Raw genomic sequence first — 27056 nt, forward strand, 5'->3', positions numbered from 1 at the left:
TCAAAACAAATCTTATTAGATATCATATCATAGAATATGACATTATACTATGAGTTATTAGATTTAACACTTCAAGTATTAAATGTATGGTATTTTAAGATCCATACCCATGATCTTTCCTCAGGTTATATGCCCCCTCTTTTAAAACCGAAGTATAGTTGATTTATAATATTGCATTAGTTTCAGGTGTATAGCATAGTGATTTAATTTTTTTTAAGATTATTTTCCATTATAGTTTATTATAAGATATTGGATAATATTCTCTATGCTATCCAGTAAATCTTTGTTGCTTATCTATTTTATGTACAGCAGTTTGTATCTACTAATCCCATACTCCCACTTTGTCCTTCCTGTTCTCCCTTTCCCTTTGGTAACCATAAATTTGGTTTTCTACATCTGAGTCAGTTTCTGCTTTGCATATGGATTTTTTTATATTATTTTTTTAGATTCCACATAAAAGTGATTATCAGTACTTGTCTTTCTCTTATTTCATAGAGCATAATGTTCTCTAGGTCCATACGTGCTGCTGTAAATGGCAATATTTCATTCTTTTTTATGGATGAGTAATATTCCACTGTAATATACATACTACACCATTTTAAGCCAATTGTCCGTTAACAGGCACTTGGGTTGTTTCCATACCTTGGCTATTGTAAATAGTGTTGGTATGAACTTTGCGGGGTGTGTATGTTTTCAAATTACAGAGTTTTCATTTTTTCTGGATATATACCCAGGAGTTGGACTGCTGAATCATATATACGGTAACTCTATTTTTTAAGGAAACTCCCTATTGTTTTCCATAGTGGCTGCACCAATTCACATTCCCACCAACAGTGTACAGGGGTGCCCTTTTCTCCACACCTTCTCCAAGCATTTATTATTTGTAGACTTTCTGATGGCCATTCGGACTGGTGTGAGGTGATGCCTCATTGTAGTTTTGATTTGCATTTCTTTAAAAATAGGCAATGCTGAGCATTTTTTCATGTGCCTGTTGGCTGTGTGTCTTTGAAAAAAATGTCTATTTAGGTCTTCGGCCCATTTTTTAATTGGGTTGTTTGGGTTATATCCTTTAATGCATAAAATACTGGTAAAATATTTCTTGAAATTCACCTCTCTGGAATGAAGCTAAAATATGTCTGATACAGAACTGCACATCACAACATGATTTTATCATAATTTACAACCAAAAATACAGAAAAGATTCATGACTTCATTAATCATCAGAGAATTGTAAAGTGAAACCACAATGCGTTAATTACTACACACCCACCAAAGTGAGCATAAAGAGAAAGATGAAAAATACAAAGTACTGGCAAAAAAGTATTAGCCATAGGGAATCTTCATATACTGCTGGTGGCAGAGTAAATTGGTATTATCACTTGGAAAAAGTCTTCTGCAAGTATCTACTAAAGCTGAACATCTGTATATTCCAACCAAATGATTACAATCCAAGGTATATGCCCTGCAGAAATGCACACATGTGTTCACTAAAGGACATTACCTGGAATGTTCATGAGACCACTAATTGCAATAACCCCAAAAGGAAAACTACCCAAATGCCCAATACATTGGAATAAATATATAAATTATGGTTCACACACAATGAAACATTACATAGCAATGAGAAAGAGTCAACTACAACTACATGCAATATGAATGAATCTCCCAAACATGCTGAGCAGGAAAAGCTAGTCACAGAAGAAAAATACTGTATGACTGCATGTGTAAAGCGTGTGCGCGTGCACACACACACACACACACACACACGCACATGCACACGCACCAGACAAAAATAGTCTATCCTGTTAGAAGTCAAGATAGCAGTCAGCCCTGAAAGGGAACTCAAAGCAGACTTCTGAGGTGTGAGGTGCTGGTACTCTGCTTCTAGTTTCAAGTGCTTGTTTGTGAAATTTCACTGGGCTGTACACCTACATGTGTGCTCTTCTCTATATATTTAAACAAAAACTTGAATATAAATACAAACGTAAGTATGTGACATGAATATTTTCATTATAAAAGTAAAAACCCCATTATGGATACACTACAGAATACAGAAAAGAATACATGGGACCAATCAATCATAATCTATCTCATCTTCTAAAAGATACTTGTAGTAAGCTGACATATTTCCTTATCTTCTCTATAAATGTCATATAGATAAAAACATATAATACATAAAATTTTACTTGTATGTGAGTGGTTAAATTATATAAAAATAACTCTATATAAAATAATCATGTGTATTAGGCATTTTTTTATCTTTAAAATGTTTCTCTTCAAAAGCAAGGTCTGACTACCAAATCGGCTATCATATACATACATACACAATTTACTTTAAAATCACCTAGTAAAACACTTTTGTGTGTGGGCTACTTTTTTGCTATAAATAATGCTACAATAATTATCTTTGTCTATATTAATTGTAAGTCAAAATTTACTTCCTTAGAATACTTAGAATTGAGCCAATGTTCTTGCATTAAAATTAGAAAAAGATAAAATACTGCTATAACATGAGCACAGATATTTGAAAAAGCAACAAAACAGAAATAAAAAGCAACAAAATTGATAACCTTTCCTCCTTTTGTCACTAGCCTTTCCTTTTGGAAAATGTTCCCTTGCCCATAGAGTCCCTCAGTGAAGCGAAAATCTGTGGCCCAAAAGTCTAAGGCACGTGAAGCTTGATGATACCTCAGTACTGAACACACAGAAAGTACTGGGGGGGGGGAGTTTTCTGAATGGAGTGGCAGGAAAATGAGTTTGATTCTACCTTTTGCTTAATCCCCACTTCTCTACACTCTTAGAGCACTAGCTCTCAAAGTGTGGTCCAGGGCTAGCGGTATCAGCTACACCTAGGAACTTGCTAGAAAGATGAATTCTCAGACTCACCTAAGACCGACTGAATCAGAAACTCTAGAAGCAATCTTTATCAGATGTCCTTCAGGTGATCATGATGCTTGCTAAAATTTAAGAACAATTGGACTAAGGCATTCATAACCTCCACAGATACTAAGGAAACCTCACCTTTATTAATTAGGGAATGGAAAAAGATAAATAATTTTTTGAAATGATTATTCTAATTGCTACTTTGCTCATCTGGGAGACTGAGGACCTTCTCGTTGGATACGTAGTTTCATTTTCTGTTCCACTGCCTTTAGACTAGTGATTTATGTGTCTGCAAGGTCAGTTGTGCTACTTTTCATACTTTAATGGGTCCCAAAAGGCCACACTAAAGAGAATGTAAAGGATGTCACATGTCACTGAAGAATGGATGATGAAAGAGTTCCAAGCTTATTCTGTGATATGCAAAAATTACTTAGTTTCACAAGCAGAAAATGAAATAAGTAATTTGTATTATCAGTAAATCCCGGTAACAATTTCCTTTCACTTCAAAATACAGCTTGTATTCAGGCTAATCTTTTTCAATAATTTAACCAGGTTGCAGATATTTTCTGCCTATTTAATATAGCGATTAAGGCTCAACTATCAAAGGAACAATGAACGAAGTAAAGGAGAAGAGAATTAATATTTTACTGAGCACTCACTACATCCTAAGATAAAGCTTTATAGATGAGAGTTAAATGAGAAAATATAATCCCTCTGAGTTGGTATATTGGTATTACTAGCGCCAAAATACGACAGTGATAGAGATTTAGTCAAATTTCTATGTTATCAACTGCAGACCTTGTAAATAGCAAAGCTGAAATGTGAAGCTTTGCTTCAATGGTTCCAAAAGCTGTACCTTTTCAAATATATCAAACTTTACAACACAAAACAAAACACAAGGTATTTTCATTAAAGTGAATAAAAATTTCTCAAGCAATAATTATAGGTAGTAACATTTTAGGAATTTTTAATAGTTTGCCTACATAGTATTTTTTTAAAGCATATATGGTAGCTTTAAAAAAGAATAGTTTCGCTACCATTTTTATTTATTACGTAATTTATAAAGAAGAGGAAAAATCAGGTTAAATGTCAGAAAAGGCAATTTAATCTTTCCTAAATAATAAACATTTGTGATTTAAATTGCAATATTCAGTTTTAAAAACACTGTGTTGACAATATAGCTTTTCAGCTTTACACATATTTTGGCAACTCATGCAAAGTCTAGTTGGTCATAAACAAGATAAATTTAAATGATGAAATTAAAAAAGAGGGAGTTCCCATCATGGCTCAGTGGAAATGAATCTGACTAGCATCCATGAGGATGTAGGTTTGATCTCTGGCCACGCTCAGTGGTTTAAGGATCCGGCATTGCCGTGAGCTGTGGTGTAGGTTGCAGATGTGGCTCAGATCTGGCGTTGCTGTGGCTCTGGCGTAGGCCAGCAGCTATAGCTCTGATTCAACCCCTAGACTAGGAACCTCCATATGCCACAAGTGCAGCACTAAAAAGACAGAAGACAAAAATAATAATTTTTTAAAAAGAAAACAAAAACATGTAAGAGGTTGCTTTTAGAACTGAATTCCAACTGGCAATCAAAATTACCTTTTTCCCTTCATGTGTGGGTCTGAAATTAACAAGTACCAATAGGTGCCACCAACCTTAAGCAAATGGTTAAAGCTAAGTTAAAGATACGGAAAAGTTTTCTTCTAGAAGATCATAAGTCATGTGGGATAGGAAATAAAAACAGACAATTAGATCAACTCCATTTTCCAACTGCTAAGCAAATAAGAAATCACATAAAGAAAGACCTTTTGTCAACAGCTTCTATTCTGCCAACTCAGTTACAAGCTGATTCACTGAAAATGAATTTTGAAATACCACAGAAATAAGACTGCAGATATCCTTTCCACCAAAAAGAATATCTGTTTATTATACTTTCACAAAAAACCGTAACTGATTATTTCATAACTATGAAAAATAGGTAGCCTCATGTCATGCTGTATAATAAAGCAATTTACATAAACTATCGGAACAGAGAACAAAACTTCATATTAAAAACGAAAAAAAAAAGCCATTTATTGGGGCTGAGGTATAACATGTTATCAAAATTATTTATAAGTCTACAACATGCAATCAAAACACAGAGGAAAGTTATGTAATTCTATCTAACCACAATACATATTGTGAAAGCAGTTAAGAGGAAGATAAAAGATGTAGTAACCAGTCTATTTAAAAACAATTTAATTTTTTCCTTTATTTTTTTGTTTTAAATCAGGAACTCAAATATTATTTCTAAAAGATAATTCTTATTTCATTTGAATTATAATATTTAATTATGTAATATGGCAAACTAAACATGATTTTTAAGTAAAACTTATACTGTAGATAAATAAGAGGAAAAGTACAAAGAGAGAAAAAGATCAGATGGCACAGGTCCTAAAGGAAAAGCAAGCTACTGGATTGAACAGGTCAATAAAACTACTTGTACAAGGGCTAGTTGTCTTATTTTCAGATCATTATATTTTTAAATATCCTGAAATTAAATCCAGATTCAAAAAGGCAAAGCCAGAACCATTAACTGTGTTTATTAAAATACAATCTCTCACTAAGCCTCACACAGTAAGAGAAGCCCAAGTTACCCTAACATGACCTCAGATTTAGACGCCTGCCAAAGAATTTTTATAGAAATAACAACCAAATGTCACTTATACCTCCTGTTCACAGTAAAACAAAAGTTTACTAGACTTAAATTTGTGAAGGTACTAAGAAAAGAAAAAAAGAATAGGGGCAAATATTAGCAGCCTAAACATATAATTCCAAAATATACAAACTATCCTCTGTTTTTAAGATTTTGAGCACTGAAGTGTTTAATCTCTAACATCAATTCCCTACCCTTTCACCTTTCCAGTTCCTTGTAAACTTTTTCTCATCAAGAAAATGAAGTTTTCACATTCCCGTCTTGGCAGACATGCACTCAAATGGTCCCTATAAGGAGACATTCCAGCAACAGTTTGGGGGAAATTCTAAATTCTGTCTATTCCTACTGCCTTGCCCACAAAATGCTTTCTTTTATTCCTGTTTCCAGGCTGTGAAGATCTTTTCAAAAAATGTTACAGAACCTGAACAATTGGTTCCACTATAAATTTCTATGTACTCCAACCTCGACTGGTTCCCTGCTTCTACTCAGGGATCCCAGAATCATTTACAGATTATAAGGGATTAAAAATTGTGCAAAACAGGTTCTAATCAACAATACTCTCTAAATGGAGAACTCACAAGCTTCTCTCATAATTAAGTAGTGTCTTTCCAGAGGAATTGGAAGTTTTCATGACATGAAAAGATCAACCAGTGTAATTCATGCGCTAAAACATCCCACCATATAATCATTGCAATAGATGCAGAAAAAAACATTTAGCAAAATCCAACAACCATTCATTATCAAAACACTCAGAAAATGTAGAAAGGAAACTTACTCAACCAGATAGAAGGTGACTATGAAAACTCTACAGCTAACGTCATACCTAATATAAAACTTAATACTCTCCTCCTAAGATGAGGAGCAAGGCAAGGATTTCTGTTCTCACCATTTCTATTCAACCTTGAACTGGAAGTCCTAATCAGAGACATTAGGAAAAGAAAAAGAAATACACGTTGGAATGGAAAAGTTAAAGTGTTTTTACAAAAAAGATGAGACTATATGGGGAAAATCCTAAAAAAAAATCTATAAAAAAGTTACCAGAAATAAGTAGCACAAGATGATAGGCTTCAAAAAATCCAAAAACCAACTGTGCCTACTAGCAAAGAAAATGAAAACTGAAATTAAAAATACCATTTACAAAACAAAAAAAAAATCCCAGAACTAATACATGATCACAGCAAGGTTGCAGGATACGAGGTTAGGAAAACTCAACTGCTTTCTTACATACCAGCAATGAATAACTGGAGTCTGAAATTAAAAACACAAAGCCATTTACATTAGCACCAAAAAAACGAAATACTTAAGGATATATCTAATTAATATGTTTAAGATTGATATGTGGAAAACTACATAATTGTGATGAAAGAAATCAGAGATATAATTAATAGAGAGAGAGTCCATGTTCACAGGCTAGGAAGAATCAATACAGTTAAGAAGATGTCACTCTCTGACTGGTTGCACATCAGAATCATCTGGAGCTTTAGGAAAAAGTGTTAGTCCTGCCCACACCCAGCAACTCTGGTATAACTGGTGGATGGCTCGGGACTCGGTGCTTTTCAAAGGCTTCCAGGTGATTCTAGAGGACAGTCAGGGCTGAGAACCCCTGATTTAGCAGCAGGCTCTGGAAAACTGTCACAGACAATAGGACATTGAGGAGAGATAATGACGTGGTTTCCTGGATTGGATACTGGAACAAGAAATGGACATGAGTAAAATCCAAATAAATCCATAACTTAGTTAAGAGTCTGTACCAACATTAACCTATCAGTTTTTGATAAATGTACCCTAATTATGTAAAATATGAACATGAGGGAAGCTGGGTGAAGAGTGTAGGGAAAGTCTCTGTAGTAACTCTACAACTCTTCTGTTCATCTAAAACTGTTTCAAAATAAAAAAGTGTTACATACCTTGGGGAAAAAAGATGTCAGTTCCAACTTGATGTACAGATCTAATGCAATCTCAATCAAAACTCTGCTAAGTTATTTTGTGGATATCAACAAACTGACTCTAAAATTTGTATGAAAAGGCAGAAGACTGAATAGCCAACACAGGCATCCCCATTGTGGCTCAGCAGAAATGAATCTGACTAGTATCCATGAGGACGCAGGTTTGATCCCTGGCCTCGCTCAGTGGGTTAAAGATCCGGCATTGCTGTGAGCTGTGGTGTAGGTCGCAGGCATGGCTTGGATCCCCAGTTGCTGTGGCTGTGGCACTGGCCAGCAGCTACAGCTCCGATTCGACCCCTAGATTGAGAACTTCCATTTACCTCGGGTGTGGCCCTTTAAAAAAAAAAGAAAAAAAAAAAAGAATAGCCCACACAATACTGAAGAAGAAAAGTTAGAGGACTGGACTGACACCACCCAACTTCAGGATTTATTATAAACACGGAGTAATCAAGACGGTGATATCAGCAAAAGAATATGAAAATAGATCAATGGAATAGAGGGCCTAGGAGCAAACCTACACAAATACATTCGACTCAACTTTGCCAAAGAAGCAAAGGAAATTCAATGGTGAAGGGAAAGTCTTTGACAAATGAGTCTATCCACATGCAAAAAAAAAAAATTAGATACAGACCTCGCACTTGTCACAAAATCAACTCAGAATGGATCCCAGACTTAAATGCAAACCAAAAAACTCATAGGAATAAAAAACAGGGGAAAATCTAACTGACCGTCAGTGTAGTAATGACTGTATAGATACAACACCAAAAAGCATGATCCATGAACAAAAAAAAATTAATAGACTTTAATGTTGGACTTTATTCAAATTAAAACTTCTCTGTGAAAGATAACTGTTTCTCCACTACCAGATCAGGAATGTCGAGTCTGGGTGTACCCTTACAGGAAACGCCATACCTGTGTTTGTATGTCACTTCTTTTTAAACAAACGGTTATTAAGCACACTGTTCTGCACTTTTGTTGACTTAATGTGTCTTTGTAGATCATTCCACATTTGCACATAGCTTTTTCACTCCCAATTTTACATCTGCATAGTATTCCATTACATGTATCAAACGCAACTTTTTTTTTTTTGTCTTTTTAGCTATTTCTTGAGCCGCTCCCTCGGCATATGGAGGTTCCCAGGCTAGGGGTCGAATCGGAGCTGTAGCCGCTGGCCTACGCCAGAGCCACAGCAACTCGGGATCCGAGCCGCGAGTTAACCCACTGAGCAAGGGCAGGGACCGAACCCGCAACCTCATGGTTCCTAGTCAGATTCGTTAACCACTCAGCCACAAGGGGAACTCCCACAAACGCAACTTTTTTAACCAGGTCTTACTGATGGATTTACACTACTGCCAATATTTTGCTATTACATACAATATGGCAAAGATTAAGAGTTATCACTCAAACTTACAAGCGTATCAGTAGAACACACTCCTAAAACTGGAACTGTTCATAGAAAATGTGAATGTTAAATAAATAAATATTGTGAAATCGTTTCCCATAGAGGTTATGTTCCCATCAGCAGTAGAAATATTCCACACCCTTGACAACAGTGCTTTATCAAACTTTTTTTTTTTTGTCTTTTTGCCATTTCTTTGGGCTGCTCCCTCGGCATATGGAGGTTCCCAGGCTAGGGGTCGAATCGGAGTTGTAGCTGCCAGCCTACGCCAGAGCCACAGCAACGCAGGATCCGAGCCGCGTCTGCGACCTACACAACAGCTCACGGCAACGCCGGATCGTTAACCCACTGAGCAAGGGCAGGGATCGAACCTGCAACCTCATGGTTCCTAGTCAGATTCGTTAACCACTGCGCCACGATGGGAACTCTATCAAACTTCTTAATATTCACCAATCTTATACAGTGAAAAATGGTACTCAGTACTTAAACTACGTTATATTTTATGAATGAGGTAGAGTACACTTTCATCTGTGTAACAGCCGTTAATATTTTCTGTAAACTAGTAAGTTTTGCCCATTCCCTAAAAAACTGGATTGTTGGTTTGACTGTTCCTTTCATCACTACACAATATTCCTCTTTGTCCTTTTAATAGCTTGAGTCTGTTAGTACATTTTATTTGATATCAATATTATTTTACTCATGGTACATCGTTGGCAATATTTTTATTTTCAATCTTTTTGAGATTTAAGAATCCTGAATATATTTTCAGTTCCAAAACAACTTTCTCTGTGTTGCAACTGTATCCTCTTGAGAGTTTCCATTCCCCTTTCTTCCCATGATGCTCTCTCTCACCTTGTCCATTAGTTCTGCCTCCACAGGAGGAAACTGATTATTCAGTGATATTCCCTCTTTTGAGTTGTTGCATTCCTTTCAATAGGTTCTCATTTTAATAGCTGTAGGCTACTGCAATCTCTTGGATGGTGCAGAACTGGCAGTAAATAAAAGATACACATATTTCAAATCTGATGGGCAAGCAATGCATGAGCTGGCAAGGTGGCACTGCTCTGCTGAGGACATAAAGGAACAAGAGGAGGATACCAGGTGGAGTTCATCTACCTGCAGGGATATGAGCAATTCAAACGACAGCCACCGCTGATCGGGCAGCTTCCCAGAGGGCTACATATAGCTTAGAAGCAAATGTTGCCTCTTTCACATGCCAGAACCACCCAAAGGTACAGCTCACAAAACAGCAAGTGCCTCTCAGATAACTGAGGAATCCCTGATCTTCAACAAAGGTTCCACTGGGCTTTCAAAAACATAGATATTGAAGCCCTGACTTCTTTTTTTTTTTCTTTTTTTTCTATTTTTTCTTTCATTTTTTAAAATAACACAAAATTCCATGATTATGACAAGGATATGCAAATACTCAACTGCTTTAAATACTCTGCTACTCCTTTCATTATGACTGAATATAATCACTTTCAGGCTTATTCTTATTTTAATGAATTATGTAACTTTTTTAGACCTCCAACTCTCAGATGCCCTAAAACAAAAAGCTCAGAAAACCTTCCTCACTGAATACCTTAATGCTTTGTTTCCATAAGTGTTTAAGATAAGTTCTTTCTTTATATACTTCTCAAAGGTCAGATAAATAAACATCTTCATCAAAAATCAAAAGACTGGCAAATTAAGCTCGTAAGCTCAATATTTACTGAGTATGCAAAGAGGAATAGGGAAGGATAAATTAGGTATTCAGGTTTAGTTGATACGAGCTATATAAAATAGATAAACAAGGTCCTGCTGTATAGCACAAGGAACTATATTCAATATCTTTTTTTTTTTTTGTCTTTTCCAGGGCTGCACCCATGGCCTATGGAGGTTCCCAGGTTAGAGGCCCAATCGGAGCTACAGCCACTGGCCTACGCCAGAGCCACAGCAACAAAGGATCCAAGCCACACCTGCAACCTACACCACAGCTCACCGCAACGCCAGATCCTTAACCCACTGAGCAAGGCCAGGGATCACACACAGCCTCGTGGTTCCTAGTCAGGTTCGGTAACCACTGAGCCGAGACGGGAACTCCTATATTCAATATCTTTTTAATTTTTTCTTTTTTTTTCTTTTTAGTGCCAAACTTGCGACATATGGAAGCTTCTGGGCTAGGGGTCAAATCAGAGCTGAAGCTGCCGGCCTACTCACAGCCCCAGGCACATAGGATCTGAGCTGCATCTCTGACCTATACCGCAGCTCATAGCAGTGACAGATCCTTAATCCACTGATTGAGGCCAGGGATTAACCCACATCCTCACGCATACTAGTTGGGTTTGTAACCTTCTGAGCCACAACAGGAACTCCTATATGCAATATCTTGAAATAAACTATAATAGAAAAGAATATGAAAAAGAGTATGTGTGTGTGTGTATATGGACATACATATATATTAAAAAAAATTAATCACTCTGCTGTGCAACAGAAACTAACACAACCTTGTAAATTAACTACACTTCAATTTTACGAATTAATTAGTTTAAAAATGTACTATGTTTAACTACACCAGACTCTAGGCTAGATTCTGAGGAAGAAAATATGAAAAAAGACCCTGCCCTTAAAGAGTTCAGAGTCTAGTAAAAGAAAAGGACAACCGCATAAAGAAATACAATATAATGTGACAAGGACAATAATAAAGTAAGTACAGGGTCCAAAGGTTAACACAAAGGAGGCACGGTAATATGGAGGTACAAAGGAATTCATGGTCAGCTAGATTTTAAAGAGTGTACAGGAATTTGTCCAGTGGCCAATGGAAATAGAGAAGGAAAGACATACATTCTTTCAACAAAGGTCCTAGAGTGGGACAGATACTATGGGATAGATACTTTGAAATGCCTATCCTAGACATACAATGATAAATAAGATGAAAAGTCTCTGACTTCATGGAGTCAGGTGGGGGCCGGTAAGTAAATCAGTAATTAAAGTCCAGGGTGATAAACACTGTAACAGGGATAAGTAGAGAGTATCTCAGGCTTATGAGACAAGAGGAAGTAAGACCTAAACTTAGATGCGAGGAATGAGCCGAAGTTAGCCAGGTAAAAATCTATCTATATATATATATACATCAGGAGCAAAGTAGAAGACGGTGTCACAGAGTCATAACATTACAGGCACAGAGGAGAACATACAGAAAGACAAAGGCAGAGAGAGGGAGAGACGGAGAAGGGAGAAGAGGAGAAGAGGAGGAAGAGGTGGGGGAGAGACAGAGAGAATGTAGTTCAGGGTGGCAGATGCCTAAGGTCTGAGATAAGGCTAAACATGAAAGCAAGAATTGTATCTTGAAGGATCTTGAAAATTGGAGTTTGGACTTTATCTTGAAGGTAATAATGAACGAAAAATAATTTTTTAACATGAAAAGGCTTGTTCAGATTTGTGTTTGAGAAAAAATACGTAGCTACAGTAAAGTGAATGAAACAGAAAGAAAGAAAATTGGGAAGGAAAATAGCTATAGTATCCAGGAAATGGTTTACAGTAGTCTGAACTAAGATAATAGCAATGGAATAGAGGAAATGGGTGGGAGGACTGAGAGATTTAGGTGGAATTAACAAGTCTTGTAAGTGATCTGATTGGGAGTAAAGAGCAAGAAAAATGAGGAGTTCCCTGCTGGCTCAGTGGGTTAAGGATCCAGCATTGTCACTGTTGTGGCTGGGGTCACTGCTGTAGCACAAAATTGATCCCCGGCTATAGAACTTTGCGTGCTATCTGTGTGGCCTAAACAAATAAATAAATAAAATTAAAATTAATTAAAACTTAAAAATTGGGAGTTCCCATCGTGGTGCAACAGAAACAAATCTGACTAGGAACCATGAGGTTGCAGGTTCAATCCCCGGCCTCATTCAGTGGGTTAAGGATCCAGCATTGCCGTGAGCTGTGGTGTAGGTCACAGATACAGCTTGGATATGGCATTGCTGTGGCTGTGGTATAGGCCAGCAGCTGTAGCTCTTATTGGACCTCGAGCCTGGGAACCTCCAAATGCCGCAGGTGCGGCCCTGAAAAGAACAAATAATAATAATAATAATACAATTAAAATAAAAGAGAAAGAAAAAAAGAGCCAAAGGTGATAGATGTTTCAGTTTCCGGTTGTTGGACAAAGGGTGGAAAGTACTACTATTCAGTAAGATGGGAAAAAGAAAAGGGGAAATAGGTTTGTTTTAGTTTTTTTCTGTTTTGGCTGCCCTGAAAGCAGATGGAGTTCCTGGGCCAGGAATCAAGTCTGAGCCATAGTTATGACCTATGCTGCTGCTGCAGCAATACTGGATCCTTAACCCACTGTGCCTTGCCAGAGATCGAACCTGCATTCCAGTGCTCCAGAGAAGCCACCGATTCCCCACAGCTCTAACAATCTGAACAAGAAAGTACTGTTGGACAATGATCCAAAGTATAAACAAAATATTCAGGAGTCCATTCTGGTATAGATAAAGAATTAACTAACTAAAGAAATAAATATGAGAGAAGAGACAAATCTAGGGTAGAAGAATTCCAAACAAATCATGTAGAGGAGTTCACTGGTGGTACAGCAGGTTAAGGATCATGTTGTCACTGCTGTGGCTCAGGTCACTGCTGTGATATGGGTGTGATCCCTGATGCAGGAACTTCCACATGACATGGGTGTAGCCCCCCCCCCCCAAAAAAAAAAAAGAAAGAAAAAACATTATGTAGATACTCGCACCTCAAAGAAGAAGAGCAAACTTTCAACTTCGCAAGTGTGGGCTGCACATAATTGCTTCCTTCCAAAGCCTATGGTATAGAAAGAGAGGGTGGGGGTGGGGGGTAGAGAGTCACTGTAGAGTAGAGACATATGAGAAACACTGTCAGCCAGGTGATCAAGGTTCACATCAATAATGATAAGTCATACAAATGGCCAAAAATCACATGAAAAGATGCTCAAGGAGTTCCCACCATGGTGCAGAGGAAATGACTCCGACTAGGAACCATGAGGTTGCAGGTTTAATCCCTGGCCTCAATCAGTAGGTTAGGGATCTGGCGTTGCTGTGGCTGTGGTGTAGGCTGGCTGTTACAGCTCCGATTTGACCCCTAGCCTGGGAACCTCCATATGCAGCAGGTGAGGCCCCAAAAAGACAGAAAAAAATAAAAATCAGGAGTTCCTGTTGTGGCGCAGTGGTTAATGAATCCGATTAGGAACCATGAGGTTGAGGGTTCGATCCCTGCCCTTGCTCAGTGGGTTAAGGATCCAGCATTGCCGTGAGCTGTGGTGTAGGTTGCAGATGCGGCTCAGATCCCGTGTTGCTGTGGCTCTGGCATAGGCAGGCGGCTACAGCTCTGATTAGACTCCTAGCCTGGGAATCTCCGTATGCCGTGGGAGTGGCCCTAGAAATGGCAAAAAGACAAAAGTAAATAAATAAATATCAAAAATTTTAAATAAAAAATTTAAAAAAAAAACAGAAAAATGCTCAACATATCATCACTAATTACTAGAGAAATGCAAATCAAAACTACAATGAGGTATGGAGTTCCCAACATGCTACAGAGGAAACCAATCCAACTAGGAACCATGAGGTTGCAGGTTCGATCCCTGGCCTTCCTCAGTGGGTTAAGGATCCGGTGTTGCTGTGCCTGTGCCGTAGGCCGGTGGCCACAGCTCCAATTCGACCCCTAGCCTGGGAACCTCCATATGCCGTGGGAGCGGCCCTAGAAAAGGCAAAAAGACGAAGAAAAAAAAGAGATATGATACATTTATACAGTGGAATACTACTCAGCCATAAAAAAGAATGAAATAATGCCATTTGCAGCAACGTGGAGGGACCTAGAGATTATCATACTAAGTGAAGTAAGGCAAAGAAAGATAAATATCATATGGTATCACTTATACACGGAATCTAATAAAAATGATACAAAAGAAATTATAAAATAGAAACAGGAGTTCCTGTCATGGCTCAGTGGTTAACAAACCCGACTAGCATCCACTGAGTACTCAGGTTCGATCCCTGGCCTCACTCAGTGGTTAAGGATCCCTCACAGCTGCAGTGCAGACCAGTAGCTATAGCTCCGATTCGACCCCTAGCCTAGGAACCTCCATATGCCTCAGGGGGCAGCCCTAATAAAAAGACAAAAAATAAAATAAAATAAAATAAAATAAATAAAATGAAATAAAATAAAATAAATAAAATAGAAACAAACTCACAGATTTTGAAATCAAACTTTTTTTTACCATGGGGGAAGCATGGGGGAGAGGGATAAATTGGGGGCATGGGATTAACATATACACACTACAGTATATAAATAGGTAATTAACAATGCCCTACTGTATAGCACTAGGAAATCTATTCAATATTCTGTAATAACCTCTATGGGAAAAAAGGAGTGGATACATGCATATACCTAACTGAATATTCTGTGGTACATCTGAAACTAATACAACATTGTAAGTCAACTATAGGCTGCAAACATTTTTTTTTATTTAAATAATGATAAATCATGTTGATACTCTTGATGTGATAAAAATGGCACTTTATCTTTGTGGTCTTTCTCTCAAAAACCTATAGCTCCAATCTAAGTATGAGAAAAACAATCAGAAAAATCCCACTTGAGGGACATTCCACAAAACATCTAACCAGTAAAGCTCAAAACTGTCAAGTTATCAAACCATGGAAAGTATGGGACACTGGCAGAGCCAAAAGAGGCCAAGGATGCATGATCATGAAATGAACATCACGCTAAGCAAAGTAAGCCAATCACAAAAAGATAAATACCATATGATCCTACTTATATGAGGTACACAGTGTAGTCAAAATCATAGATACAGAAAGTAGAATGGTTCTTGCCAGAGGCTGAGAGGAGGAGGAATTGGAGAGTTGTTGTTTAATGGGTCTGAAATTTCAGTTTCGCAAGATGAGGAGTATTATGGATGTGGATGATGGTGGGACAGCTGCAAAACATGAATGTACTCAAGGCCACTGAATTATACTCCCAAAAATATTTGAAGAATAAATTTTAAGTTACCTGTATTTGACCGCAATAACAAAAACTGGGGGAAAATGAGAACCATCAAGGTTTCAAGCATCTCTTTCATTGCTTCCTAATACATTTAAATTCTTAGACTATTTCTACAGACTATTACTACTAATAAGCTAGACATTTTTATACTAAAATACAGATTTCTCTAGCCATCTCCCAGAGTATATAGCCCTTAGACATAAAGCCTTTGAGAAAGCTGATGATTCTCTCTCAGCTATCTGTATTCTAATAGCATACATTTTGTATCTACCTCTGTACATGTATAATGGAAAAATTCAAACATATACAAAGGAAGAGAGAAAATAATAATGAAACCCTATGAAGCTATCACCTAGCTCAATTAACTAACTCACAGACAATTCTCTTTATCTATACCTTCACTCACTTTATTTTTCTTCCCCCAATAGATTACCTGGAAGCCAATCCCAAAGGTCATATTATTTCAACCATAAAGATATCAGTACATTACTGCTACATTCCAAAAGATACTGTTGAAAGGTACATAAGTGAAAGATACTGACCAGGGTCCTGCATAAATTCTTGTACTGTTGGGCCAGTTTCTTAATATAAGCACTCCCTCAGTAAACCATATATTAGACCAAAGTATTACATACAGATGCATTCATTCTATTGCACTGCCTTACAAGTCAAATCACTAGGAAGTAAGGCTCTCAAACACAAACACAAATACATACACTCTCTCTCGCTCTCTCTACCTCTCAGAGTAACTGACTTTTATGATACAAATTATTTGATAATACAACACAGTAATATTACATAATTGTTAGTATACATAAAGTAATATTAGGTAATTGTTACTATATATATAATTTAAGTAGCTGCTTATTTTATAAAACAAACGCAAAAAAAAAATACTAGCTCAATGCAGAAAATTTTTATTCAACTGTCCTTACCTTTTGTTGGACTGAGATTCTGATCTATAAATCCTCTTAGTTCTGCATTTGTGGAAGTCAAACCAACCTAAATAAAATAGTTTTAAAAATTAAAAATAGGTTCTTAAATATTATGTGATCACCTAATAAGCTATTATTAATAACCTTCCACCAGAATTCCATATCAAATAGTATATGTAGTCACCTAAAGATGAGTTAATTATATCAACTGCAGGACTAGGATTTAAAGAAAAATCTTGCCGTATTGCTTGAACTGGGAAAAATATGAATTGCCCAGATGAAGAGAAATTAATAAAGTAATGTCACTTATGAGCAAAATAGTATCAGCAGGTTTTACCGATGGTTATTTGAAAGTAAATACTGCGGCAGCCATGACGTTGCTAATAGATATACCAAAATTCCACCCTCGGTGCTGCCCTTAATTCTTACTGTTCATAATCACTGCCTATAATGCCTGTCACCATTATGACATGTGATGGATTATTAAAGACCAGCAATACCACAATACAGAAGTGAGGTCCACAGGCCTCAAGTCTAACTGTTTCAGTTCATCTTCCAGCTCATCAAGACACATAAACTCTCTATACCTCAGTCTCCTCATCTGTCAATAAGGGGGTGCTAGAGGTGCTTACCGATTCAGATTGTTAAAAAAGATTAAGAAAGAATTCTTATAAAGCACAGTGCCTAATCTGTGCTAACACTCATTACTGTTTGCATGATAACTTGAAGGACTGTTTATAAATTCACCCTTAGACAATTTATTTCTTTTAATGTGATGTCCACTGGACTACCTGGAATCACAGAACTCAATATGGTAGGATTATCAAATGGAATTTTAAAATTTTATTATAGAGACAGCAGGAAAAACCCTCCATTTTTGAAAACTTGTCACAAACCAGTATCCAATAAATGGTTCTACTATGACTACGATATTATTGTTTTAATCCCTGTAGATGTGTAATTTTAAAACATCAATGCTGATTTGGTACCCCAAATATCATTTCAAAGTACTAACACATTGAAAGCATTTATAGGCATACAAAGCTCTTGAGGTTCATATGTATGTACTTGCTTTATGTTTTTAAGCTATCTACTACTTTAACACTATATATCCTTCAAAACTACTCTTTTGACACTTTATAATTTCACAATGTCATAGCTAATTATTTCATCATTTGGTAGTTCACATATTCTACTAAGAGCTATTTCTTTTTGTCAAGAAATGTTGCCAGAAGCATTTCTACTATTATTCGAATCACAGAAAAAATTAATTCTGATAATCTATCTCCAGCATCTGACATTAAATTTTCATGACAGCGGCTGAGACAAAGACATCTAAGACATAGGTTCTTAAATCCATGTCGATAATGGTGCAGATCTTTAATCTTGTCCAGCTTCTTATAAGTATTCTATTAGAAGTAAACTTTTCGCACCAAAATTTCCAACAAATTACCACTGCATGGATCTCCAGAGGCACTCACAAATATTAAGGTTAAGTGTTCAATTTGTAAATGTCAAGAGTTTACTGTGGCATCACTAACAGCCTCCTCTTTTTAAGCTCTTCTATAAAAAGAAGAGAAAGGCGAAACTTGGTGTTCTACTGTAAAGAGAGAGCAAAGAAGGCAAAGACAACCTTTAATATAGTCCATGCTTAATTCAATGTGATTGCTTAACACATGTATTACAGTAACTTGAAAAATATCAGTTTATCTCTTTTTTGTTATTATATAAAGACAACGGCAAAAACCTCAACTAAAACCACATATTCACAGCCGAGAGTTCACGGTTACTGGATTACTGCTACATTTAAACACCTGCTCTACTGTCCAACTTCTGCAGAGTGAAGGGGCAAACAAATTCGGAAACTTTTTAAGCAGCTGTACACCTGCACCTCAGTAACCAACAGACTATACTCCAAAAAGGCAAAGGCCAATTGTGAGTCAAAAGTGTGTGTGATTTTGGTCTCATAGACGGAAGGATGGTGTCTGTATTTAGAACTTAAATAACTACTACTAAAACTTAATTAAAATTTCAAAATGTATTAATTTCTTTCATAAATGCTGCATAGTTTAAAGATTTAAAGAAAAAGTAGATTATTTGAGAGTAGAAAAAGCTAACTAGAAGAGGCATTTAAAAGTATCAGCTATTTTTTCCTTGATCTATTTTAAAAAGGATCTTTCTATAATGATTCACAAATCAAGAGAAAAAAGTAAACTCATTTTATGTAACATTTTTCATCTAATAAGCTCCTGAGAAAAGTTTTCTATCTGGACATTCAAACACAGACATTTAATGTCTATTGAATAAAAATATCCAAAGCCCAAATGTTGAGTCAAATGATACAGCCCAACAATAGCATTATAATTTCTCTGATAGTTAACATTTCAGACTGATATAACTGAAAGAAAACAGGATTCAGAGCTCTACTGTTCACTCACAATCAAGGTGATCTTAGAACAGTCACTGCAAAATGGGGATGACAATACATATGTGTACGACAAACTCAGAGAGCTCTTCAGATAATTATGTGAACATGTTCATTAACGGCAGAGCAATATTCAAATGTGGGTTGTTATTCAAATGGCAATGGTTCTACTACTTGCACACGGACCTAGACAATTCGTAAAAGAGACACATTCTATATGTTTACTGACCAGTAAATATAGAGAATACCAGTTTGACCTCACTAGCAATCAGAGAAATTTAGTAAATTACATACCATTTTTGCTTGGTTTGACAAAGATTAAAAAGAAAATAAAGGGAAATGGCAATCTCATACACCACTGGTGAATATATAAACTGTGCAATCTTTCTGATATGCAACTTAGCAATATGAATCAAAAGTCCCCTGAAAGGTATACATCCTTTGGATTAGTAATTTCATAAGATTTTTCTTCTTAGAAGTAATCCAAGGAGTAAACAAGAATAAAAAGTTAAGAAAGGAATTCTGGGCTGGGGCAGCAGGTTAAGGATCCAGCATTGTCATTGCTAAGGCTCAGATCACCACTGTAGTATGGGTTCAATTCCTGGCCCAGGAGCTTCTCCATGCTGCAGGCATAGCCAAAAAACCCAAAATTATCTGATATATAATATACATAGATTATAACTTCTCAGATATATAATATACATAGATGCATAATGTATATCTCTGACATATAATACATAATTTTATATGACATATACATACACGTTTGTGTATATACCAGATATATTCACAGAATTTTGCTGATAATCTCTATACTAGTTTTTCTTTATCTGTATTTTCTAATTTTTTTATAATAAATACCATGGCTTACATATTTTTAAAAGATTCTTTGACAAGGCAAAAAATTATATTTCAAATTCTTTACTGTATACTGAGAACACACCTGGATTTTTTTTGCCCCCCCCCCCTTTTTCAGGGCCGCATCCACGGCATATGGAGGTTCCAGGGCTAGGGGTCTAATTAGAGCCGTGGATCCAAGCCACATCTGTGACCTTCAGCACAGCTCACAGCAACGCCGGATCCTTCACCCACTGAGCAAGACCAGGGATTGAACCCGCATCCTCATGAATGCTACTCATATTTGTTTCGTATGCTGAGCCACAACAGGAACTCCCATACCTGCATTTCTGTTCTAGAAGATTATCACTGGATACTAGATACTACTTGATAACAGCTTTATCACAGAGACAATGAATATATAGCCAGATCTGCAGAACATCCTTTTGCAAAATGATCCATCCCACAATCCATGGGAGTTCTGGCAGGGCTGTTAATCTGAGAGCCTCAAGTGTGCTACAGCAACAGAAGTGGACTCACAACTCAGAGGGAAGCAGTGGGTCGTTTGCAGTACCCCACTTCCTTCTCTACAATTACTTGTCTAAGCATGTGGGCCAAGAGGCATCAACCAAAGCTCCTCCATGGAATCTGAAATGTAATGTTAGGAAAGAAAAGTTCCCTCTTGAAGCTCCTGGGTGGCTCAATGGGTTAAAGATCTGATGTCACTGCTGTGGTGCAGGTTCAGTCCCTGGCCCGGGAACTTCCATGTGCCATGGATACGGCCAAAAAAAAAAAAAAAAAAAGAGGTCCCTCTTTTCTTCTGAGATAGCATTATGAAGCCAAGGGCTGGAAAAACGGAGACAGAGCCCTGGCACCCACCATTTGATCCCCTGACTACAGCTGTATTTGAAGCCAGAGTACTCCAGACTTTCCAGTTATACCAATCAAACCATTCTACTTTTTGTCTTGAGCTATTCTGAATAGAGTTTCTAACACCTGTAACCATAAGAGACCTAGAGTGGCATAGATAAGGCAAAAGTAAGTCTTCACAAAACAAAACCCACAAACCAGTTCTCATAAGAGAAATGCAAAACGAGAAACACGAAATAAAGACATAAATATTTGACATGTTTAATAGCGCTTCTGTAAGACCTTGGCAATCTCTTCCATGTCTAAGAGTCACTATTCGGTGGTGTATGACACAATGATCACTCACTCTTTCTTGAAACACTTTCTTCACTTGGCTTCCACATCATCAGGGTACCCCCAGTTCCTTCCTTTCTGTTCATTCCATCAGTCTCCTCTGCTGCCTCTCCTCCTCCCCAGTTGTTGGAGAACCCTGTGTTCAGACCTTGGTCCTTATGTAATTTGTGGCCATGCATGGAGTCCCACTGCTTTAAAGTAATTTAATATGCAATGATTCCAAAATTTCTATATCCAGCCCCATACTTTCCCCTGAGAGTCATTTATTTCTCATTTAATTAACTGCCCGGCCAATATCTCCTGTTTTCAGGTCCCTAACTTTAATAGGTTCAAAACAACTTTTGAAGTTGCCACAAAATCCTGCACTTCCCCAAGAGTTCCTCTTCTTATTAAACCACAAAGCCACTTAGCCAGTTACACAAGCCAAATGCTGAGAAATCTCTAACTTCTTCCCTGTCCCCATATCCTAATTACTCAATAAGTCCTAAAGGCTGTCCTTTCAAATACATCCCAGGTCCAGCCGCTTTTCCCCCTCTCCCACATCAGGACCCCAGACCTAGTCACCATACTCTGTTGTCTAACTACTGGACTAAGTATCAAATAAGTCCTCCTCCTTCTACTATGTCCCTTTTCAGGCCATTCACTCAGCATCCAAAACAAACTCTTCAAAATGCTAAGTCAGGTCACACAACCATCCTCAAACCTCCAATAGTTTCCTACTGACATTTAAAATATATACCACTCACCCCAGTCCTCAAGGCTAAGGCTTCCCATGACCTGGCTCCTGCTTTCTCCCCAACTCCATCTCCTCCCACGATCCTTTGCTTAGTTAGGACTGTTTCATCTGTCAACCGGGCATCTTGCCGTTCTTTTTCTTTCTTTCTTCTTCTTTTTTTTTTTTTTTTGTCTTTTTAGGACCATACCCACAGCATATAGGGGTTCCCAGGCTAGGGGTCAAATCAGAGCTGTAGCTGCCGGCCTACCCCACAGCCACAGCAACTCAGGATCTGAGCCGCGTCTGAGACTATACCACAGCTCACAGCAGCACCGGATCCTTAACCTGCTGAGCGAGGCCAAGGATCTAACCTGCATTCTCAGAGATACTGGTCGGGTTCCTTACCACTTAGCCATGACGGGAACTCCCCATCTTGCTGTTCTTGAACAACCACACCTTCTCCTGCCTCTACCTGGAATTCCCTTTCCCCAAATAATCACATGGCTGGAGCCTTCTTCAACTGAGAATTAAGAGCATTCCTCTGCCTAAGCGTTATTGCCTTCAAGAGGACTCTGCTAAACACCTTGTTTAAAAAGATCCCCCTACTCCCATCACTTTCTCTCCTCTTACCCTGTTTTATTTTTCTTCATAACATTTGTCATTATGGGACATTATTTATTTATCTTCTCCCACAACGCTATAAATTTCAAGAAGGCAGGAGCCTGGAATGTTATTGGATACATTTATTTGTTGGAGAAAGAAAGGGAGGGGAGAGAGGAGAGGGAATTGCTCGTGGCCCTGGTATAATCCTTCCAGTAAGTATTTTGACCCTATTAAAAGCCACAAAAATGTTCTTGTCTATTGCATAATGGCTGTGAATTTGACTGGATATTCAGACAGCCTATCTCAATTCTTTCCCACATGCTTCGCCCAGTCTGAGGCCTGAACCCTCCATGTCCCCAATTCCAGGGTATCAGTAGAGGGTCAGCTCACTATCCCTCTGCTCCTAAACTGCTGTAGCAGAAGGAGAAACGAATTGCATTACTGTTTGAGTTCTTTCAAAGACCCAAACAAGATAACAGGAGCATGATTACCACTGGCTCAAAGGTTTTATGTTACCTTAGGAAAATAACTTTTTTTTTTTTTTTTGCTTTTTTTGCTTTTTAGGGCTGCACTGCGGCATATGGAAGTTCCCAGGCTAGGGGTGGAATCAGAGCTACAGCTGCCAGTCTATGCCACAGCCATGGCAACATGGGATCTGAGCGGTGCCTGTGACCTACACCACAGCTCATGGTAACACTGGAACCTTAACCCACTGAGTGAGACCAGGGATTGAACCCAAATCCTTATGGATCCTAGTCAGGTTCGTTAACTGCTGAGCCATAAAAGGAACTCCAGAAAACAACTTTTAATAAAGCAAACAGTACTTACAGCTGGGAAGATTATATTTGATTCAAGGTACATTTTAAGCCAAAACATAGTTGCTATTTGAATGTGAACCACCTTACTGTTCAGGATAACTTTAACATTTTCTTTTTTTTTTTCTTTTTAATTGTTATTTCCCCAATACGAATTTTTTTCTACTGTATAGCATGGTGAGACAGTTACATATACATGTATATATTCTTTTTTCTCAAATTATCATGCTCCATCATAAGTGACTAGACATAGTTCCCAGGGCTACACAGCAGAATCTCATTGTTAATCCATTCCAAAGGCAACAGTTTTTTTTCTAATGGAGAGAAAAATCAAGAAATTATCCTGCGAGAAAATTCCCAATACACAGACCAAAACTTTGCTTCTTCTTTTCCCCAAACAGCAGTCTAATGAATACATACAAGAGCCATAAATTAAAGCAACCTAGTCCAGATAATTCATCCAAATAAAATTAATTAGATGATAATGAAGCAAAATCTGTACCTGCTTATAGCTACAAATGTATGTTAAAAGCAAGGTCAATAATAAGAAAATAGAGATAAGTAAACACAGGTTTTTGATGCTCTTCTTTAGATATATATAATGGGTAGTATCTGGGACTATCTGTCTGGCTCACAAGATCTTTTTACACAATATAACACCTGCTCTGGTCACAACTAGCCACACTACTAGTGGATGTCAGACAGCAGCAGTGCCGGAGGTCCTTCCCGAGGAGTCTGCAGTTAGGCAGACAGGATTTGTCAGGCTGTCCCCTCCTTCCTTCATCTCTCTCTGTCCCTGAACAAACTGGTGCTGTAACATGTAGGTGGAGATGCTGATCAGAGAACTGAGTAAGATTTGCAGAGAGACAGAGAGGAACAAAGTAGATGCACAGAAACAAATAGAGATGACAAACAGAAATCAAATCCTGCTTCGATGCCTGGTAGCTTTCAAGTTTCTGGACCCAGATCTTTCTGAGGGCCTGCTAAATTTCTATTCTTGTATCCCTTGAGACATTCCTGCATCTTTATAACAAATCCTCTTTCTGTTTAAGGGAGCCAAGCTGTTTTTTGTTACCTGTGATCAAAGTTTCCAACATAATAATCTGGGACCAGTACAGCAATTACAATCAGTTATTTTCCTGTCTGTTGTAGTACTTACTTTCTGGCATAATCTTTCACCATAAGTGGAAACAAATCCATTGATACTGGGTGACCATAAAAATGTAACTTGAAAGGAAGAAGATTCAGAATTGACAGTCTGTCTGAAGCAGAAGAAAACAACTAGTTTCCCTACAACATCCAAAGTCTACTGTTCCCTCGGGAATCATCTCATGGAGGACAGCAAGCTGCTTTTTGCACAACATCTGACTGTACACATTTCCAAGAGTAAATCCCAAAGAAAAAAAAATGGAGCTGAAGAAAACACTGATTCTTCTCAATTAGGCCAAGGAGCTAACTCACTAGCAGGGACCAAAACAAATGTATTAACAGCAGCCAAAACAGGAGGGGGTGGGAAACTTTCCGGAGACAGCAATTTTGCAGCTGTTGATGGAGCGACCTGGCAGGGATTTACAAGATTGCTACCATGCCCATGAGAGCATGATACTCAGTAGTGTTAAAGTTTACCATCTCTCTATGTAGAAACAAAAACAGCAATAAATTAATGTGGTAAACTGAATGTGATTAATCCAGAATTGTGAAAAAATATGCATAGAAAAAAGTACAACCCATTTTTAAAATACTTACATTTAAAAATTTACAAGTACTTACATTTTTTGCCGTCATGTCAAACTGTATTCAATTTAAAATTCTGTAAAGCCATTAAAAAATCAACAAAAAACAAAAATAAAAAAAACTTCGTCTTCAATAATTCTTTAAAAGAACATCCTGTTAAAGGGAAAAAAGGGAATAGTAATGTAATAATAATAATATGATAATAATAAGCAACATCTGTCATATTTACTATGTGACATGCATTGTTCTTTAAGCGAATTATCTAAATTAATCCTTATAACACTATGAGATCTACACCATTCTAATTGTCATTTTCCAGATAAAAATTACAATTTAGAGATGTTAAATAATCTGACTAAATCAACTCAGCTAAGAAGTAACAGAGACTGTTAACGTTTCCCGCTTTTGATCAGAGGACTTTGTGTATGTGGTTATTTTTTTTAAGTGAATATCCTTGTTCTTACGAAAAAATATATCAAAATATTTAGGAGTGAAAGGGTATGATAGCAGGAACTTACTTTCAAATCATGAAAAAAGTACATAATCTATACATAGAAAGTGGGAGCATTAAAGCATATGTGGCAAAATGCTGACAGCTGGTGAATCTAGGTAAAGGGTATTCAGGAGGTCTTTGCCCTATTTCTGCCACTTTTCTCTTATTTTAAAATTATTTCACAATTAAACTTCTTGACTTAGACATTCAAGAGGAAGGATAAAGTAAAAAATTTGAAAAGATCATAAATAATAGGGGCTTGAAGAAATGGAGGCTTCAAATGTTTGCCTTATATGCTAGAATTTGAATCCATAAGTAAAACTCTGGGGAGGGGGGGAATGAGGTTTTTTATTTTTTTATTTTTATTTTTTGGTCTTTTCTAGGGCCACTCCCGCAGCATATGGAGGTTCCCAGGCTAGGGGTCTAATTGGAACTGTACGCCAGCCCACGCCAGAGCCACAGCAACGCGGGATCCGAGCCGCGTCTGCAACCTACACCACAGCTCACGGCAACGCTGGATCCCTAACCCACTAAGCAAGGCCAGGGATCAAACCCGCAACCTCATGGTTCCTAGTCGGATTTGTTAACCACTGAGCCACGACGGGATCTCTGGTTTTTACTTTTCCATACAAGGTTATTTTTCAATGATAAAATATATATTTTAAAAATCCAAGTAAGACCTGAACTACAACTGTGATTTTTGCTTTCCCATTTTAGCCATGGACTTGGTCATGGATATTATGACCTAATATAAGACTCAAGTTCCTACACTGGAATTGTCTCACATTTATCAATTATTTGTTATGTCCTCTTCAGTGTTACAAATATAAGATAAATAATAAAGCACAAGTTCTTGATATCCCATTGACAAAACCATCTGATATATTCAAACTAAGAATTTAAGGCTAACATTTAAGTATTTAATTCCGAAGATTAATATTTTAAGCAAGCTTGATTTAACAGATCTACATCAAACTCTGTACCTAGTGGATATGAAACATCTCTTTGAGTACATATTTACAAAATTTGTCCACATACAAAAATCATCAATGGAGTGGTAACAAATCTCAAAGAGACAATATTATGTGGATTATAGTCTCAGATCACAATGCAATTAAAGTAGGAATCAATAATTTCTTAAAAAGTCATATATTTAGAAAACTATATTACCGTTCAAAGAAACCATGAATTAAAGAGGGAAATTTGAAATATTTAGGAATGAATTGTAAAGTACCAGTGAAACAGTAGTAACAGAAGTAAATTTACATTTTTTAAATTTATTAAGTGACTAACTTAAAAGTTTAAAAAGATCAGTGGGGGAGTTCCTGTTGTGGCACAGCAGAAACAAATCCAACTAGGAACCATGAGGT

General features: G+C 37.3%; 1 protein-coding gene across 5 annotated transcripts in view; it reads right to left on the bottom strand.

Annotated features, from left to right (window-relative positions):
- The window catches only part of TFDP2 (transcription factor Dp-2), a 137306-nt gene extending 111959 nt beyond the window's left edge, over positions 1 to 25347 (bottom strand). For 3 of the 5 annotated variants that reach the window (XM_047783750.1, XM_047783767.1, XM_047783739.1), the window contains exons 1-2: positions 25230 to 25347; positions 16862 to 16928 (exon numbers count right to left, since the gene is read on the bottom strand). In XM_047783750.1, the coding sequence (XP_047639706.1) occupies positions 16862 to 16928; positions 25230 to 25244 (82 nt within the window). In that variant the 5' untranslated portion in view covers positions 25245 to 25347. Of the gene's footprint in view, positions 1 to 13641; positions 13710 to 16861; positions 16929 to 25229 lie in introns of those variants that run through there. The other 2 variants (XM_047783786.1, XM_047783804.1) reach the window with 2 other exon arrangements.
- Between the last annotated feature and the right edge of the window lie 1709 nt (positions 25348 to 27056).

This window comes from Phacochoerus africanus, chromosome 1 (assembly GCF_016906955.1).
Source record: "Phacochoerus africanus isolate WHEZ1 chromosome 1, ROS_Pafr_v1, whole genome shotgun sequence".
NCBI lineage: Eukaryota > Metazoa > Chordata > Mammalia > Artiodactyla > Suidae > Phacochoerus > Phacochoerus africanus.